We start from the raw sequence: 21,349 nt of genomic DNA on the forward strand, positions 1-21,349 counted from the left end.
ATATGACTATATAATGCTAAAATAGAGTTAATTAATCATTTATTTATGAAATTTTTGGGACACTTTAATTAAATAAGTAATTAATTAATTCATTAAATCTAATGTTAATTTTAAATGGGTAGGAATGATCAACTTTTCTGACATTAAATAGCCAATAGATGGTGGCTAATATTTGTTAAGTTCAATGATGACTCAAAATTATATTGTACGTTTTTATCTACTTATCTACAAAACGTGAATATTGTAATGCATTGCTCCTCAAGTTTATGTTTTAAAGCATTCAGCAAAGTTTGAAACGTGTTTCATTATGAACATGTTGATTACGTTTGATAGTAGCTTGTAGTTTGTTCATTAGATAAAAGTTTGTGTATTGAAACTTTTCAAAAACTAAGTATTCTTACATAAATATCTAAGGTACCTCTGTTAGCGGTAATAGTTTGTTTATTTTTGTGTATTGTAACTATTCAAACGACTCGTACAACCCTTAACTCAAATAGTATTTTGAACAAAGTAGAGTATTCTAAAAAAGTATACAGTATATATGTTAGTTTGAAGATAAGTCTATTAAAGCACATCAACAAGCTCAGAAGTTATTCCATTATGAACACGATACTGTCTGAACACAGCAGAGTGGCAGCTTTCCTTTTAAATGCTATTGTGTGTTTGTCAATGGTTGTTGACGCACTTAATGCAGTTCTTCCGTTTGGTAAAGGAGTTTTAGCCTTTGAAGAATACAGGAAGGTTTTAGAGTGCTTTTGATCTTTTCAAAAATCTATTCTAGTCCAAAACTACTTAAAAATGTACCATCAGGCTAATAAGTTCTTTTGTTTCTCATCGAGAATGTTCAATTAAGCTGTTTTATAGACATTACAGCAGATACAACTTCGAAAAGCACCTCAGTTAAAATGTAAAATTAGTCAAGTGTAATATTACAGGATTTGATTAAATTATTGTAGAATAATTGAATACAGTTTCAAACAGAAAAAAAATTTTAAAATTATTTTAAGGATAGCTGTGTATTAACTGATCAAATCTATCCAATGCTAGGTATATAACGAGGGGAATATTTTCAGTCACATTACTTCAACCCCTCTACGGCTTCCGCACCATTCTACCAATGTAGTTGGGTAACTGAGTGAATATAATGCTCCGCTGTAAGAGGGTTGCCGGTTGGGTGCCCAGAAACGACATAAGCTTTTTGATTGTTTAATTGTTCTTGGGCATAAGGCCTCTAACAAATGGTACTACCTGAAGAAGCAGCTACTACAATAAGCCTCATATAAACACAAATGAGGCTTATATCCCGTCCATTCAACGCTTACCATTCACCTATATACACCTTAAATATAAGGCTCATAACCGAAGTATATACCGGGTGTTTCAAAAATCAGTTTACCAAGTAGGTGTATTTGTTTTAAGCAAATTAGCTCAATTTTGTTTATATTATAATTTGATTAAAACTGAATTTACACAACATAGGCTGTAAACTGAAAATAGTTCTTCAAAATCCTTTCCACTAACTTAAATGCAATTTTCACAACGTTTTTTTTACTCTCGTATCAATATTTTTGCATAAATTCTTATTGTTGTTTAAAGGTTCAGATTCTCTTGCGAATTGATTGGGCTCAAGGTCCTGAGATCTTACACCGAAAACTTATATATTTGGGGGATCATGAAAAATAAACTTTTTGCCGAAATGAAATGCTCTGCAATTGAGAGCAGCCTTTGCAAGATAATTTGAAGCCTCAAAAACAATTAAAATCCACGCAAAAGATTGTTACAAGTGTAGAAGAAAAGCTGTGAAAAATGCATTGAAGTTACAGGAAAGCAATATGAACAATTCTTTTAAAAGTACAATCTATGTTTAGTGAAAATTTCCAATTCAATAAAATTATAATATAAATACAAATTATTTATTATTTGCTTCAAACAAATACACTTACTCGGTAAACTCATTTTTGTGGCACCCAGCAGATCAATCTTAAAGATAAATGTTACACTATGGTTAATATGCATACAACTTTCATGAAAATAATGTAAAACGTTGTAATTATTGCATATATTTGGTTGTATTCAAGCAGATGTCAAGTGAAACTTAGCCATATTCACACGGATAAGTTTTAATCAAAACTAATGCCCTTACTAAATCGATACCTGGAATAGTCCTAAACTTGGCCACATGGAGTGGATGATATGAGGAAAATACATACGAGAAGCTGGCCCTGATTGGGTGCTTCGTGGTGAATGTTAATTAACTTATGGGGTCCATATTTGTGGAAATAATGCATTAAAAATAGACCACTGAAAACTTGACCTCATTTGAAAAACGTGGCTTATTTTATTTCTCTGAAACTCAAGAGAAATAGAGTACCTTAATACAATTCAGTAAGGGAGTTGCAGTCTATAACAATGGTAATTTTATCCAATAATCGTGTTTTCTTTCTATATAATGAAAAAGAAATCGCATATTTAAAAGCATAGCGAATTATGTGATATTTACATTTGAAATGAAAGAAATGTACCTGTATGGTAGTTAAAATATAAACGCAATCTAACTTAACCCAATTGAAAATTCAAGTAAAGAATTAACAGAACATGTTTAATCTGAAAAGTTCAAACTTATAAGTAAATAAGCGATTGCTTTGAATTATAGAAAACATTACACAATACATTCACTTTATTGTACCATGCATAGTTTCAACAGTTAAAGAATGAAAATAAAGTACATCTGTCATTTTTCATATATGTGGGCTAATTCATCAGACATAATCCCAAACCTTTTTAAGACATTTTATCTGATACATTCAGTTTTCATGATTACTATCCCTAGCTTGATTTACAGTTTTGCTTAATATAACATATGATGGTATGTTACATGATGTTTCGTGTAAAATTTAAAAACAATGTACTTTTGACAATAACAGTGATGTACCCAAGAAATAACTCCACGAAATGTAATTCATACACTAGAATTGTATAATACTCAACAGGTTTAATATTGAACAGAAAACTCAAAACAATAGTTTGGTATTTTGTTTATTTACTATCTTCTACAACAGTTAGCTCATTTATCGATAAAAAAATGAAAACCATTCAAGTTTAAACACATAAAGCACAGAAAACTACCCCAGATAATAATGTGAGTAACACAATTGTTTAGCAGAGCCAATGTTGTTAAACATGATGAAATGTTCACTATGTTATAAGCTCTCTACAGTTGACGGCAAACTTTAATGACACAATGCGGGGACGTGTTTTTGAATGTAACGCACACCGTTGATGAAAAACTAATGACATGAATACGTTGTTTTGATCTCCCCACAACCCATTTTGATAAACAAATGGATTATTGGACACACTGTCATGATCTACTTCCATTAAAACTCGTTTTACTGTTTGATAAGTCTAGCTTAACTACATACAGCGATAAAATAGAAATTCAATTATGTGATTATTTTGAGATTCAATGCTTTTGCCTGAATTATAATAGTAGTGACATACCTTATGTGAATTTGATACTAACTAAGAACAGCTGTTTCTTTGGCAAAACCATTAATAGTCTGATTGATCTATTCCTAAACAATGAAAAAGCCCCTAATTTTTCATGATTTAAGGTCGATTCACACACATTAGTTACGGCACGTCACAGTAAAGTCACTTCAGGCACGTCACAGTTAAGAAAAATATTCTTTGATGGATATTCTATTGCGCTATCTACACTCATCCGTTGCAGTCCCGTCAGTCACTCTGCTGGCATCCGTCAGTCAATTTCAGATTTCTTTCCAACGATACTTTTTGATTGTTCGGACGCCTGACGGAACTGTTTGAGGTTAGAAAATAGTGTTATTGTTATTTAAATGGTTGCGTTTGTATTTTGATTACTGTTTGTAACAATCAACAAGATGGACAGTGATCATTTAATAGAATATAGGTTTAAAATTTAAATTCTTTTGACTGTAAATTACTGTAAATATTAGATACGGAAGACTGACTGAAACCAACTGACGGACAATTGACTGAGAAATTGCGGATGCAACTGTGACTGGACTGTAACTGGACTGCAACTGGACTGTAACGGAACTGTGACTGGACTGAAATGTGTGAATCGACCTTTAACCGGCAATCAACAGGTTACTAAGCTAAATCAACTCAGCTGGCTACCCATAGTCCCATAGAAATCGCCCATTTTACCCAAACATTCGGCTTGAATTTTAACCTAAAAATCATTCAAATTCCAATTGGAGAAGTGTACCTGTAAATTACGAAGTGCTCAAAGTACTAAAACTTATCACAGATAGCTTATTATATAGAGTAGAATAAAGAATGTACAAGTATTTGGCATAAAGTACGTGCCGGTAAATTATGACTGCAAAAATCATACATTGTGTATCACTGTTGCATCGCGTCGAATGCGGGCGCCATCCAAGTTCTGTCATCTACCGCGCGCCGCCAGCCTTTAAAATTCAACGCCTACATTTGAAGAATATTTTTTGTTGAGCTGACAAAATAAAGACAGTATGTTTAAGATTTACAATTTTAAAAAGTCTGCCATTTTTAATAAAAAAAATTAATAAGAGTCGAAAATTTGTGAATAACCTTTTGAAATGATGAATTAATTAGTGATTTGGTTTTCTATTGTTCCCTAATAAAGTGTCCGTTTTGGCATATTTCAAACACACAAAATAACAGGTTCCCGCAGTCTTTAAAATTTTCGAAAAATCTTGACTTTTAACTCTCGTTTTACTTTGTCTTACTTTTCGACCAAAAATAAGAAATAGTAAGTTACGTTGTGGCCAGGAAATCAACTTGGCAGCGTTGGCTGATAATAGATCAGCTGTTTCGCTAACCATTGTTGCCGTTTTTTATACAACTACAACGTGAGATATTTGACTTGTAACTTAGAAATTGTTTAATGGAATAACAATTTATTTTATTTAATCAAATCAGTGCAAATGATGGAAAATATTATTGTAATACTACAAACGGATTGGCTGAATTATTTTGTTAAACCAACAACCAGATGAAAATGTATTAGTGTTATATCTATATTTACAATAAATGTAGGGAATTGGAAAAATGTGGTTTATTCGTGGGCACATTCGGTCTAAACGTTTCTCTCGAGTGCATTTAAGTGCCACTTTGAGCATTAGTTACATACAAATAATAATTTTCGCATGGTATTTGTTATTCAATTTCAAAAACCTCTGATTCTAAAAAAAAACACATTACACGCCACTGGTCTGTGTTGCTTGGAACTAAACAATTCAACCACTCATAATACTGATTAAACTTAAAAATAATTCCCAAATAAATTCTTTGTAAGTGACAATATGAATTCCATCGACATTTTCACAGAAATAGAATGCTCTCTTAATTTATGAGTTATTTTGGTGGATCTAACTCTAAATATTATTTATAAGGCTTATCTCATGAAAACTTTAGACTCATATTTAGTTACAAAGACCTGAATAATTGAAATATTATAATGACTGTACTACTTTAATCTTGTTTATGGACATCAAAACCTTTTAGACATAAGGCGACATTTTTTCGCTAATATCAATGCATGTGAAAGTCATATAAGTATACGGAGTAAAATACCTATATCGATATCAATCGCTAATTTAACCATGTAAATTTAGAATAATAGGTTTTTATACTCTATTCATAAATTAATTTCCTCTCATAAATGTTTTATAACATAAGTTATATACTACTCAAGAAATAGTGTTTGAAGACTGCATATGCGTTATACTCCTAATATAATAAATAATACGTTTTTGCCACACTACACTGTTTTAATAGCCTTTCCACGCATGATATTAGTCCGGAAAACAGCTGTTTGCCGCCTGCTTAATCAAATGGGGTTTCATGACGTACTACTGGACTGTAATGAGATGTACGGGACACCAGCTGATTATAATTGGCAATAAACGAAAACACAACCTCTCTTAGAGTTTATGAAGAGTGATTTTTAAGTACTTTAGTCGGTGGGAATATATAACGGATTTGTACAGCTTTTTTTGTTATGTTGCTTTAGTATGGCAAAAGATATCGTACTTTTTACGCCCATAATGTGTTTAGCGTACTCGTATGGTAATCCCGCATTTTCCGGAATAGTAACGTAACATACTTTTCTTGCCCTGTGACACATATTCTTACATCTCACCTGACTAAAAATCAGATGCCTACACCATAGATTTTTACATCAACAAACCGTAGGGGTTTTCAAGTTTACCTATGTATTAGAATTTCTTTATGCTTCTGATTTAATTTAGGAATTCACAGTTTAAAACACTTACCGTTAGGATCCGTAGTATAAGGGTGGTATTCTGAAAGTCGTATTCAAGACTGAAATGAATCTGTCCAACATTTTCGGAGGGTTCTGAATTGTCAATGTACATGTCCACCAAAGATATGGATCTGCTTTGGAGGAATGCCATCTGGAACAAAACAAAACAGCTGATGTAACGTTTTTAATATAACAACTAATTTAATATGTGTACATCGATATATTAACTAATTTACAATTTACTATATCTAATCAAATATATATCTTTAATACGTGAAGCCGTTTTTGTGAGCTCTAATCCTCCCTCATTGGTTGACCAATTTCATCGCCTGAGGTGTCAAAAGATTCGTATCAATTTGTAGTTTTGCAATATGCTTTTAGAACTAAAAAAATCTTATTCCAAAGGGCTTGTGGTGCTCTCAAAGGTCCATTGCCCCCATACAAACTACATAGAACAAATCTAAAAACAAATAAACAGCTGTTTATAAAAAAGAAACTACAGCTTTTTGGGAGTAAATATGGATGTTTGTAATATTCAGGAGGTTATAGACCGATAGTTAGAGAAATATAGAATATGACCTTTAAAAAATTGCATAGGAAACCACCTAAAATCACTATTATAAATGGTGGCTTTTCCCAACATTGGAAAAATTTGAAAAAAGATACCACATGCATTTTTTATTCAAAAATATTTGAGATATTGACTTGGGACGACCACCGATGTTTATTGGGTGGTTATTACTTCATTTCGATAGGGGACTATTGGATATAAATAAAAAAACATAAATGTAATGATAACGTTGTGACACATCATTATAAACTAGATTTTCACGCTAATTTCAACGCCGAAATCCCTTTTTAAATATCTGTTTACGTTTTGAAGATATATTCAAATATAATGATGTGTCACAATGTTATCATTACATGTAATGTTTTTGATTTGTATCCAATATGGCGGATCCAAGATGGCGGCCAAAAATGAGTTCCCTATCGAAATGAAGTACTAACCACCCAATAAACATCGGTGGTCAATGGTCATCCCAAGTCAATATCTCAAAAACGTTGAATATAATATGTATGTGGTATATTTTTCCCAAATTTGTCCAATGTTGGGAACAGCCGCCATTTTTAATCGTGATTTTAGGAGGTTTCCTGTGGACCGATTTTTGTCAACTTTTAGTATGTCACTCTGCAGACCCAACACTATAAAATAAAACCATAAAACGTTTTCTTGCATTTTTTTAACTTTCCCTGTGTCCGTTTTTTTAGTTTGCTTGGACTACAATGTAAAAAGTTAGTTTTGTTTGAAGAACAAAAATGCCCCAAATTCTAAGAAGAAATATTGAAAACAGGAGGAGGAGGCAATTAATATGGAATCTTATGCGTATGAGAAGAGTAGAAGAGCGGCCTGGTCTACAGTAAGGAATCAAGATACACCCTCACTTGGAGAGATGAATAATATTTACCAGTTCTGCTATGCAACTTACTTAGGAAGTGAAAAAATACGCATCGTGTTGTCACGGTGGTAAAGTAAACTTGCCTAAATGTCAGATCAAATCAATACATACAAGAAATGTTTACTGGTAACAGCTATGGGTAAGTCGGGAAACATTTGTAGAAAATACTAAAAAACAAGGCTAGCTTCTGAAAGATGATAAAATATATTTACAAGTGATATTTAGAAGTGTTTATTTGTAACTGCAAATGAGTAATTCCATTGAGTACATGAGAATTTGGTTGAATCTTTCAAACTGTCGAAGATTATGACTGTTGTTAGTTTTTAAATAATTCCCTTATAATACTGGCACTTGACAATTAATTGCTACAGGTAAGACGAATGTATGATGTATCAAGATAACATTTATTGAATATGTGGGTCAACATAAAAACTCATGTAGCATGCGCGAGTCAGTATAATGTTTAATATGATACAGACTTTGTCAATTTAACAGAAAATGTAACATGTATGTGTCAATATAACAACATTAGTAGACTTTAGAAACTAGTGGAAAATGAGTTTTGAAAGATGACCAAACTTTACGATGACATAAGAGTGTTACGATTGTGGAAAACTTTTGTACGGAAAATGTCAGCTTCTTGACCACTTGTGGGATCAAAGTTAAATACTGATAGTTTTTTCATGATATGGTAAGTAGGTTCGTACCTAATTGTACCTTAAAAATCCGTTATTACGTTTGATTTTTAGCAGAGGGAGTTCTTCATCCAGGAGAAAGTTCTTTTCTGAGAAATAGTAATATATTTATCCCTCTTTGTGTTTTCTAAATTAATGAACCCTCTGAACCCTCAGGTTAAGGTCGGTCTCGATCCTCAGTACTAAGCAGCTTAATCCATTGGCGGTCGCCAGAAGTCTCGCTTTTTAACCACTAGATATGTCGTAGCTCTAGGCTGTGATAGAGCAGTGTCCTGATGGTTCCCAAACCACACTGAATTATAGGTTAGATAGTATAGAGCACACCAAGTAAATTTAAGGGGTGTTGTCAGTTGAGGAGCTTGCAAATTAGAGTTCCGAAAAGATATTTTAACTGGTTGTACATTACAAACAATTTCAATCACAAATTTCCTTGGTTTTATTGAAGAGAATTTTAACATCTAGATGGTTTACTTGCTCAGGAGCAACTAAGTCTCGTTGATATAACCATGTAAATTAATGTCAATAATCAAATAAATAAATTAATAAAATAAATTTCAATAATTTGGATATTCCCCCGAATTAACTTTGTGGGAACCACCTAAAAATAGTTGCTTGCAAAATCAAAATGTTAAAGGTTCTCTTAAAAAAAAAAACAATAAATTAATCTTTAGATTTACCTTAAAATGCAAACTCGCGACCATGGACACAAAAACGTCTGCAATAATATATATCTCATTGAAAAGGTACGGGATATGCGGAAAATAACATAGTATCGAGTACCACTTATCTACTAAAAACCAACAGGTGGGGTGAAGAAACAAACGAAGGTAATCAGTAAGCTCATTTAGTGTAAGCGAGGGCTATGTGTTGTCGCACTAAGCCCACCCAGCTAGCACCCGCATTGCCTGCTGCTGCTTCAAGGGAAACCCTCTCTCTCTCTTACTCTCACTGTAAACCTGGTACAAACCATCGTTGAATGGAAATAACAGATATTAGAGAGGCGGATGATAACTTATTGAAACAATTAACATTACCATTAATTAACAATCTTTGTAAAAGGGTTGCTAAAATTAAAAAAAAGTTCCGGTATGATCGAGAGTATATGATAAATGACAGTTAACCTCCATCCTATCCCATGAAGAAGATACCTATTTTTACCCCAAGCGTGTGTTTAAGAAAATGGTAGTACCAAATTTCCTCTCAATTTTTATCGACCACAGCAACAACAATAATAAAAAAAAACAAATATTAATATTCCAGTCCACCTAGAGCACAAATTAAATACTTTAGTAATTGCAAACGCGTTGCAAAAGTCTATATTGGACTAAAACGTTGTCAAAGGATATATACCCCTGTAGTTGAAATTTCACGCACATTTACACACATTGTTGACTCCTCGTTAATTATTACAGGCCTGTCATCATAACGCCCTTTGCTGATGTCCAAAGAAAACTAGGAACTACAAAATAAAAAAGATTCATAGATTATCTATAATTTTGACGTTTCACTAACATAAAATAGTAAATGTTACAATAGGGAGTCAACAACATAACTCTAACAGCTGATTCTCTATAGCTGAAGTATAATTTTTTTTGTTTTAATCGAAGTAGAAAAATGTAGACCGATCTTATTACTTAAGTACATACTACATTAAACTGTAGTGGGGTAGTTTCAGTGGGTTAGTGTGAATATAGATCAATGGTCCAAGAAACTAAAATCACTAAACAACTGCTAAAATATGATACCTCCGACAACAAATTTTATGGTACTATAAAAACAGTAAAAAAGTAAACACAAATTTGTTCTATAGCACAAAAAAATGCTAAGTGTAACTTAAATTGAAAGTCATAATTTTGTATTTGCGATATCAATTTGAATTCAATTATAATTTTTATTTTTCGTTCCTACCACACGAATGTGACAAATGTAACTAAACCGATAATAAAAGAACATGGGGGGGGGGGGACCTAAAGAAATATAGCAATGTTGTCTACAATTTAGTTTTTCATAATAAAGTTAACCATCATAGTTATGATATAGTTTTCCTTCAATAGTGTTATACAGAATCCAGCTGGAGTTAGTTAACGGTTCATCCCCTTAAGAAGGCACAAAAAACAAGTAAACAGACTTTAGTAAACAAGTAAAGAAAGACTTGTTCAAAAGAAGGCAATTGCCGTCGGCCATCTTGTTTATTACAGTCCCTTTAAAACTCCATGTTTTAGGGCTTGGTTTTATAAAAATAGACTGCTTTTACAGAATTTGTGCTCTTAGTGACAATTTAGTGACTTGATGTAGTTTCGTAGTATTTCATAAGTGAAGTAAGTAGTTTTGCATTTTAAGATCCCCTTTTCCGTCTATTTGGTTATTAAATATGATGTCATCAGTTATATTACTAGTCTGATTGAAAGTGATTAAAAAAAACTCCTATTTACCATCTACAATTTAGTTGCAATCGAAATATAAAGATCCACGATGCAACACTGATTGATATTTTGGGTGAGACAGTGAGTGAGAAAAAAATGGCTCCTATTGCACTTACAGTTTTTACCTGTGTTTTGACTATCTACAATAACGGGTTGATTGATGCTGCCTTATAAAGAACGTAAATAATGGCATATTGTTTTCTTATCTAAAAATTCCTTGTTTAAAAAACTCTAAAAAAATTATTTGAAAAAAATGACGAATAGACAGTATGGTTCGTTACCATAATTCTTTGATTCGTTTATGAGTCGATTCTTTAAGAACTACGTTTCGATCTTACTGTTTGAAAATTTCTTCAAACAACGATATCTGTCAATCAATATCAATATATAGTAGAACTTCTTAGCAAATATCCCCAACTCATTCGTAGATGTTTATTGCATTTATTAATGGGACACCTTCTAGCATTCTCCAATTTCTTATAGAAAGCTTAATATTATGTTTTTAAACCAGACGTTCTTATATATAAGCCAAATATCAATTACTTTAGTTAATTTTGTGAAATGGCAATTCTGAGATCAATCTCATCTATCTTTCAGTTTATAACAGGAAACAATCAAATGAAATAAGTGCATCTGATAAAAGTATTTTGAGTAAATTTTAATTTGCATCTGTCCTAAACTCATATCTCTAATGAATCAGTTTGCAAAAAATAACATCAATGCAATGTACAGATTTTGAAACACTGTGCATTTTGTTGTAATTAGGTTATCAAACAATGACAATGAGGAAAATGGCTACTGGTAGGTCATAAACGCTTATTTATCGCGCAAAGGTACGATTGCTATGCTATTTTAGGTAATACAAAATACTCTTGTATAAAATAAATCACTGATATAACCGTTATAGGGTCCTATTCCTATAAAGATACATTAATTTGGCAAAGATATACAACAAACTGTCAAAAGATATAGACATTTTAATATTAAAGACAATAGGCATCACCAAGCCTATATAGACACTTTATACGAAATGGCTGAAGTAACATGCACCCCCTCTAACTTATTAACCGTTTGATATATTTGGAATTGGTTTGCGGCTACCTTTTTAGATATCAAGGGCTACAATAATGATGGTTAATTTTAAAAATGTTGCCCTTATTGGGGGTAGGAGTTAGGTATCATATTACAGATTTTTATGAAACTTAACAATTTAAATAAAGAAAATAAAATCGGACAACTAATGACAATTTTTTTTAGAAAACGTTTAGGGACGTTACTTAAACAACATGTAAAAATGAAATGATATTATAAATCCATGACTGTCATGTGCTAACGCACACGTTATACAAAATTGTTGTATTATTCATATTATTTTTATATTATTTGTATATTATATTTCATTCATTAAATCATAAAAACACTACTGAAACACTATAATGGTTCTCTAGGAAAATTTAACGTGAAATAAAAAAGACATGGTGAATTAGTTTGAATTCAACATTAATGTAATTTAAACGGCACATGATCATGAAAACTTAACTATTTAGAGACTTGTACTAATTGATAATTTGATTAGGTACGTAAAAATGTACGACACGTAAGAAGGGGTGCTATAGCATTCCTGTTGCGAAGTGGTCATTTGTCACTACTAATGATGCTCTCCTTCATAATTAGCGGAACGTCAAGAACGTCAACTCACCTTGAGTCCCGTAGTCACTCTGATCTGAGGCCTTACACTAAGCACTTAGAGGCTTAAGCCAACAATGAGTAATATAACTCGGACCTAAGGTCTTAAACTTCGCACTTAAAGGGTTAGACCAACAATGAGTGATACCACTTGAACTGAGGTCTCAAACCTTGCACTTAAAGGCTTAAGCCAACAATAAGTAATATCACTCGGACCTAAGGTCTTAAACTTCGCACTTAAAGGGTTAGACCAACAATGAGTGATACCACTCGAACTGAGGTCTCAAACCTTGCACTTAAAGGCTTAAACCAACAATGAGTAATATAACTCGGACCTAAGGTCTTAAACTTCGCACTTAAAGGGTTAGACCAACAATGAGTGATACCACTCGAACTGAGGTCTCAAACCTTGCACTTAAAGGCTTAAACCAACAATGAGTAATATAACTCGGACCTAAGGTCTTAAACTTCGCACTTAAAGGGTTAGACCCACAATGAGTGATACCACCCGGACCTGAGGTCTCAAACCTTGCACTTAAAGGATTAAACCTACAATGAGTAATATAACTCGGATCTAAGGTCTTAAACTTCGCACTTAAAGGGTTAGACCAACAATGAGTGATACCACTCGAACTGAGGTCTCAAACCTTGCACTTAAAGGCTTAAACCAACAATGAGTAATATAACTCGGACCTAAGGTCTTAAACTTCGCACTTAAAGGGTTAGACCCACAATGAGTGATACTACCCGGACCTGAGGTCTCAAACCTTGCACTTAAAGGCTTAAACCAACAATGAGTGATATCACTCTGGTCTGAGGCCTTACACTAAGCACTAAGAGACTTAAGCCAAAAATGAGTGATATCATTCTGATGTGAGGCCTTACTCTAAGCGAGGCTTAGGCCAACAATGAGTAATATCACTCGGACCTGAAGTCTTAAACTTTGTACAAAGAGACTACTTTTAAAATTTCCAAAAAAGAAAACTGTTAAAAGTAAACTGATAATACACAGTATATGGAAAATTCGTTAATTTTATACTGCACTATACACATTTTTCACAATAAACCACATTTTCCTACCCCGTAGCATCAAACCTTAGTACTCGTTAAATATAATTTTTTAAGTAGGGAATAAACGTGCATATTTTAAAGAAATGTTTTAGTTACATTCCAATAAAACAAATGGAAATTCACTTAGACCGCAGGCTTTTCTGCATAGGGGGGATTCACTGACACTTAATTAAGGTTTGAATCATAATAGAGATTATTTTGGATCACTAATTAACTTTGTTGTTGGCTATAATCTTACTAAACTAATCAATACTTTTATCATGATCTTCACGGGTCCACCCATTCCACATTCGGTTTTATTGCAACCGATACCCTTTGTACTGTTTCATATGCTTGCATGACTAATTTTGCATTCCCAAATAACTAATATGAAAATTGTGTAAATTTCAATTTTTATCAAACACTTATTACTCTTGATGTTCGTTTGTCTTATACACTGTTGGTTGTATTGATTTGAAAACTAATAACAAGAGTGGCCATTTTACACTATTTACGACATGAGTAATTATGGATACGCGTGCGGAAGCGTGTCAATGCTTGCACGGGAAGGCGGGGTAGAAGGGGAAGTTTGCGTGTATGATATATTCGTGTCCTCTATGTCCACCCCTAAATTACGACATAATGTGCTATTTCTGGGTCCACTTCAATATTCCCGTGATAAGGTTATCAAACGGGACTTTACTGTTCTAACAAAAAACCAAAGTATCACTGAATAGTTGTAAAAACTAGCGATAAACACTTCAGATTAACCCAAATTAAGAAATACATAGCTATAATACAATATTAGTGTTATTTAACTATTCACTTATGTAAAAGGTTAGTTGTTTTCATAATATATGTATTTTTAATTCATAGCAATACAGTGGTATTATTCGAGTTATTTTATTTGGTTCTCGTGCAAAAAAGCTAGTTGTGTCATCAGCTGATTATTTTTTTTTCGTTGGAATAAATGCGGTAGAACTGCAACATTATGTACGGAGACAGAAACAACTTGATTAAAAAGCTGATTATGCGGAGAGTAGTATGTTATTGCTGTTATCAATTGCGACTCATTGTCGCTTTGTTGCAATCTGGATTGTGTTTTGTCGTTGAATCATATTCCTCGGTTTCCTTTTGGTTAACAAATGTAGCCCACAATGTTGGATGTTAAATTCTTTTAGGTAGCCTTAACTGTGATTAATGACTAAAACAAAATAGATGTAATAATAGTGAATATATAAATATATTGTTTGTTAATTTTTTGAATAATGGAAGAACACGTTTGAGGTTGAATGATGACAAAATAACCCTTCTTAGACTTATTTCAATTAGGTAACTTTGAGCAGAATCACAAAAACAGAGTTCATAAAAATATAGTCTCTTAGCTAAAACGTGGGTTTTTATACCCGCTTATTATATAGCATTGGCTTAATCTTTCCGGTTAAATTGGAGCTCGCATTGAAAACCATCGATTTTTGCCTTAAATATTCTAACTTGATTCTTGGTTTAAGTTACGAAACTGTTCTACAGTGGGAAGTCTATATACTGTTTTGTTGTGTTGTGTAGTAGTACTATACAGCATACAATACACTACGATAATGGTGAACATAAAATAAATATTATGTCTTCTGTAGCGTATTTGACTGAAATTAAGTCGTGAACAATCCAGTTAATCATGAAATGGAAATGTATTAAAGGTTGTATTATTTCTTTAGAGTAGGATGAAACTTATAAAAACGTGTTGAACCATCTTTATATGTTTAAGTGATTGTAAGTGTGTAATAACCATAATACTGCCACCACAGCAAACCTGCATATTAAGTGATTTTTTATTTGCCTTATTGGATTATCAGTAAAATCTTACATGTGTTAGATTTATTACCTATGTAAATAATATTAGGTTTAATGAGTGCTTATATTCGCCCTAGGGAGAGTTGTAAAGTGTGTTTTTAGTGGAATGTCAGCAGTTAAAATGAAAGAAATAAGTTTTCATACTGTGGTTAATGTATATATATATATAAAAAAAAACTAAAACGGTTTGATTATTTTTCCCATTTTAAATTTTTGTTTATTTTCTCTATAATTTAAATGCTACAATTAACACGGAATATATAGTTCAAACCTTCAATTAACCTTTTAGCTCTGTAATATGATTTAGAAAGAAATTGCAAATTTCTATATTTTGAGGGCCAAAAATGGGAAAAAGTCTATAAAACCTTCCATAAAACCTTCCTATAACGTGAGTCTGCTGGTTCGCAAACTCGTTCTATTAACAGTAGGTTTACATCTTTGTACAAAATTGAATCAAAATCGGATGATTTTTACTCAAGCTATATACAAAATACATGCATTTGAACGGATGGTGCTTTAGGCTTCTGGGGACCTCAAAATGAAAAATTCAATCGGTCCCGGGTATAGGTCTCACCATGATACGTAGGATAGCCTAATAGCTTGTTCTCTGTTTACGAAATTCCCTAAAATGATAGTATTGAAAGAATCTGGGACTTTTAAAGTGCATAATTTGATTGTTCTATGAAAATTTAATATTTAAAAAAACATATTTACAACTTCTCTCTACCAACCTGATGTGGTATAACAAAGATATAAAATACCCCCGCTGCAGCAAACCTGCAAACTAAGCCAATTTCCATTTATCTGAATTGATTTCCAATTAAATATATTTAAATAACATTAGGTTTAACGAGGACCTAGGTTTGCTGATACAAGGGAACTAATAAAGTTTGTTTTTTAGTAAAGTATTGATATCTTAGTATGATATAAATAAATTTCCCAAGCTTGGTCAAAATATACTATACCATAAACAAACATGCAATCTACAACATTTAACAACATTATCCGTGAGAATAATATGGGAATTTTTAATTTACAATTTTTAAATTTTCTCCACTACCAATAACCGTACAAAAACACTTTAATATACTAAATTATTCGTTTTCTTAAGCTCTTTAAAAAAGACTAGAGATAAATTGGATAACTTAATGTTTTGAGGGTCAAAAATGGGAAAAAACAATTTTTTCCCTATAAAACCCCCCGTAAAACCCCGTTCCTATAGTTCGATCATGCTGGCTCGTGAACTCAATTCAAGTATATCCCGCTTTACACCTTTAAAGCAAATTTCATAAAAATAGGACAACAAATTACTCAAGATATCGCGTTCACGGACATATATATACATTTCATATAAATTTTTTTTACAAATGGTGTTTTTGATCTCTGGGGACATCAAATTGAAAAAAGTAAATCGGTCCCGGGCCTAGGTCTTACCATGCCACCCACAATAATAGCTACTACAGGAAAATTCGCTAAAACACAAACACCTCGATGATTTTAAAAGGTAAATTACCTATTTTCTTGCAATGTGTACGTTAAAGCATCATATTTAGGTTAAAATAAAGAATTTAAAACAGTTAACAAAAAACTTCAAATTAAAAGTTTAAATGCTTTTAAAGGAAGGCACACTCTCTCTAATGAGATGGTTTTCAGGTTTTCCGTTTGGCTAAGAAATTGTTTAACCCAGTTGGTAGATTATAAAGTAAATATATACGCAGGGCATACATGTTTAATATGGCCGTATTCATTGTGTAGGCCGTCAGTTATATTAACACAAAAGCTGTGTGGTGTAATATGATTACAGAGTCTGTTACAGTGTCCTACCCTGTAGAATATGTCAAGCAGGGACTGTGATAGGATAATAAAACTAAACATGACTTAGCTTTTACACTTGCTTTGCATTCTGCTATAACGACATATGACTGCATACCGTTGTTAGTTAGAACTTTGTGTTAAACAATAATTACTCATAACCCAAGAACATAACTGGGCGCAACAACAGTTGTTTCGAACACAATTACACGGAACTATCGTCTATAATCATGCCTATTGTTTGCATTGTGCTATACAAAAAGAATAGTTGAGTCTAAAACAATAATTTTATCACTCCGTTTTCAATTATGCAGATAGTTTTCATTTTAACCATAAATATGCAATGTTTGTGTAGTTTTGTCGTAGGATATTACAATACTGTTATGTATTCTCTGGCACAAAACATGAAATCAGATATATCAATAGAAATAACATACCAGTACATAGAAGTAACATACCAATATACATAATATTGTGTAAATTTTTGACGGATTAGTAGTTTTTTAGTATTGACCTAAGAAACACTATGGATGGATACCCTACATATTTTTAACCCATAATGCAATAGGAAATCCCTTATCAATGAACAACTATAGCTATGCCATTCAGTACTTAAGTTGATTAGGCTTAAGATACACTATGTTCAACCCCTTATACGCAAAATAAAATTAATACAAATATATACATAGGTAATTCATCCTCTTTAAAAATGGGATTTTTAAATTCGGCAGTATTCTTGGTTAGATTGCACTTGCATAAAGAGGGGAACAATTGCTCAACATACTTCCATCACATATTATTTCGAATAAAGCTGACTTAAGTTATCTAATTTAATATAAACTAAGTTTAAAACGTAAATTCATATTTTAAAGGATGTCAAAGGGCGTACTTGGTAAAATTAATTACTATAGGCCAATCTGTCAAATGCCGTGTAAAACGGATTAGCCACTTCAAAGCAGTTCCTGGAAGTATTTAAATAGCTCAACTATTGGCTAAACGACCTGCGTGATAGGATGCAAGAACACAGAAATGTCCTGTTTAAAATACATAACTTGTAGATAACATAAAATGTACACTTATGTGATTTTAAATCGTGAAAATGTTTTTTTGATAAACATTCTGGAATAAATTTTACTTAGGAAAGCATGCATATTTTTAGAACTTCAAGAACCCTTATGAACCTTCCTCCTGTCATTAGAGAAAGAGCTTTCCACCGGCCTTAGAAGTTGGAGTGTGGTAGTTGTGGACAAGACATGTAGGGCATGGCAAGGACGTATTTAGATACTACAGTACTTAACAAAGTGTCTAATTACAAATACACAGACTTGTAATATGATTACGTTGCTAACAAAATAATCTACAAGTGGCGTTGGTTTGGAAAATAAACCATAATCGATTAGCTAAACGCATCATAAATAACAAAATTATTTTCTATAAATAAATTAGGTAAGTGCCAGTATCAAGGCGTTATAAACAATGTACAAAGCAAATATGTAGTGTTTTGTAACCTGAAACAATCCTAGAAGATTTTGTTAATGCTTTTATTTTGGAGGAAGAAATACTACTAAACCCAGACCAGCTTGAAGTTTTGCATCAAAATACTTAAAATATATAAAGAACTATGCGAACTCTATGTTTATATACATAACTATTCCCAATGTTTCTGATAACAGTGAAGATAAGCCGGAACGTGAACATAGGATAGGATATTTGATTGATGAAGTTTATGACAATATATCAGATTCATACTTAGATTAATAAATATTGTTTTGTTCAGGTGTAATAGTAGTTTTAGAATAAATGCCTGATCTTTATTGAAATTATAACACTGTCCTAAATGTTATTACAGATACAACAGAGCCAGTTTTAGTTTACAAGGAGGCAGTGATTAGGGGATTAACCCTTTTCGAGCGGAGGGCTAGACCCTTAAACCACCCCTTGAAACTCTTTACCCGAGTGGTTAGGAATTATGATGTCACACCCCTCTGCCAGAAAATTACGCTCTCAGTAAAAAAGGGCGAATGGTGGTAGGTGTAAATGGATATGGTGACAGGTCTCTGTATGCTAAGTTGTGAATATGGGAAACATAAAAACGCGTGGACACAAATTTACATTCAAGCAATAAACAAACAAATAAAAGCTAATTATGAGCAAGTGAGTTTCACTTCAGTGGTATATTTAGAAACCTATTTCTCTGGTAGCCAATAGCCTAGTATATAAGTAGGACACCATATTATTCTTACAATCAATTTAGTCTGATGATGATTGGAATGTACGATGATAGGGATCGCCGTTCAACACCCTTTATACAATACAGCCTATATAGCTCGACTTGTATTTAAACTGGGTTAAGGTGTAAAATTCTAAAGGAGTAACGGTTTAGAAAACGTAAATAAAAGGGTTATTAAATAAATGTTGAAAAAAAACTTTATAAAGTAGTTTAAGTAATTTCTTTATACGAATATAAAGAATTATTCTGCAAAAAAATATTTATGTATATATATACCAAATATACGTATGAAAAAGGAGAAATTTACTATGTATGAAAACAATATTGAATAACAAGATACAAATAAACCAGTTTTTAATAAATATACCTATGCCCGGCAAATTAGCAAAGGATCTACAAATTAAAATACAACAGACAGTATTGAACCACAAACTTTGCTGAACGCAAGTACGTGCAATATCATAGTGACGTAATGTTATGTCTACATAGACTTAGAGAACAAGCACAATAGAGTATAAGCTTAATCACGTTCATCACCACTAAACACTGCTTTTATTGGTTAATTTACTACCAACGAGACTATCGTTTACGGAGGATGTTTAAACACACAGAAAAGAGATTTAATTTTCAAAATGGCTTTTAAACCTAAAACAGCTTAATTTAGTCAAACGTGGTTTTATATTTAACAATTAGATTTTTAAAACCTCATTGAAGGTTTAAGATCCATATTTACGATCCTTGAATGAAGGCCTTGAATAATTCATGTTTTGTTGATTTAAATCTCAAGAAATGTAATTATCAACATAATGTTTAACCTAAAACAGCTTAATTTGTCAAATGTGGTTTTGAAATTAAACAATGTTACTTTAAAAACCTCATTACCTACAAATTTGAAATGTGGAAACAACACAATTTCAATTTACTATGCTACCATCAGAAATAAAACAAGAACATATTTTTTGAAGAATTTAGGTTTAGAGCACTGACATGACCCAACATGTTTTAGTATTTATTTTTTTTATATTTAATTTATGACAAAGGATTTAAAAAATTTAAAAATATAATATTTAAAAAAATAAATAAATAAATAAAATTGTCTTTATTGGTTCAAGCGTTAAGTAAATTTTACAAAACTGTTTTTCTCTTACAACTTTCGTCATCTAATATCTAACAAACAATGAAAAACTCGTAAATATTATATAGTTGGATTTCAAGATCAAACTTGCCTTTATGAGTAATTTTAGGAGAAAGTTTTGGTTTAACTTAAGTAACAACAAATAATAGAATCAACAATATCAACAACGATGAGATAAATATTGTTAAGTGATCACATAAACACCATCCTCACAAATAACAACAAAAATTACAACCACTTTAACCATTAGAATGTTTTACGATAAAATATGGTTAACCCTTGTAAAATGTACTTGAAGGGAATGTTTGTGTTATGGTGTCCTTATATTTACTGATATTTGTTTCATCAGTATGTTACATTGTTGTATTTTCAACATCCACAAGGGTCAGTCACACTTAGTTAGAACCTCAAATATAAATATACTTTAACATCTGCATTTAGACATAAAATATAGTGGATATATAGTGGAAAATATAGTTCCTTCCACTACAAGTTTTGTTTTTGAAAAAAAAAAATACATTTGTAAATGTATATTTGCCAATTTCAAATTCACGGGTCGTGGCCATAAAGAAAACGTAACCTAACAACCCCCACTTGAAAAAACCATTTTTTCACCCCTGCATGGAAATCACACATTTCCATGCCTGTAAACAGTTGCGCTCTAGAGCGGGAATGGATAATCGCTATCACCTGATTTCACTTTTGGGGTTTCTATAAC

General features: G+C 32.1%; 1 protein-coding gene across 9 annotated transcripts in view; it reads right to left on the minus strand.

Annotated features, from left to right (window-relative positions):
* Nucleotides 1–21,349, minus strand: part of LOC128984528 (synaptotagmin-7-like) — an 831,102-nt gene that overhangs the window by 17,879 nt on the left and 791,874 nt on the right. For all 9 annotated transcript variants that reach the window (XM_054403861.1, XM_054403877.1, XM_054403871.1 and 6 more), the window contains one exon: nt 6,303–6,443. In XM_054403861.1, the coding sequence (XP_054259836.1) occupies nt 6,303–6,443 (141 nt within the window). The remainder of the gene's footprint in view (nt 1–6,302; nt 6,444–21,349) is intronic.

The sequence above is a fragment of the Macrosteles quadrilineatus genome, unplaced genomic scaffold (genome assembly GCF_028750875.1).
Source record: "Macrosteles quadrilineatus isolate MER2022 unplaced genomic scaffold, UCM_ALF_1.0 Scaffold_1__1_contigs__length_201487025, whole genome shotgun sequence".
In the NCBI taxonomy this organism is placed as follows: Eukaryota; Metazoa; Arthropoda; class Insecta; order Hemiptera; family Cicadellidae; genus Macrosteles; species Macrosteles quadrilineatus.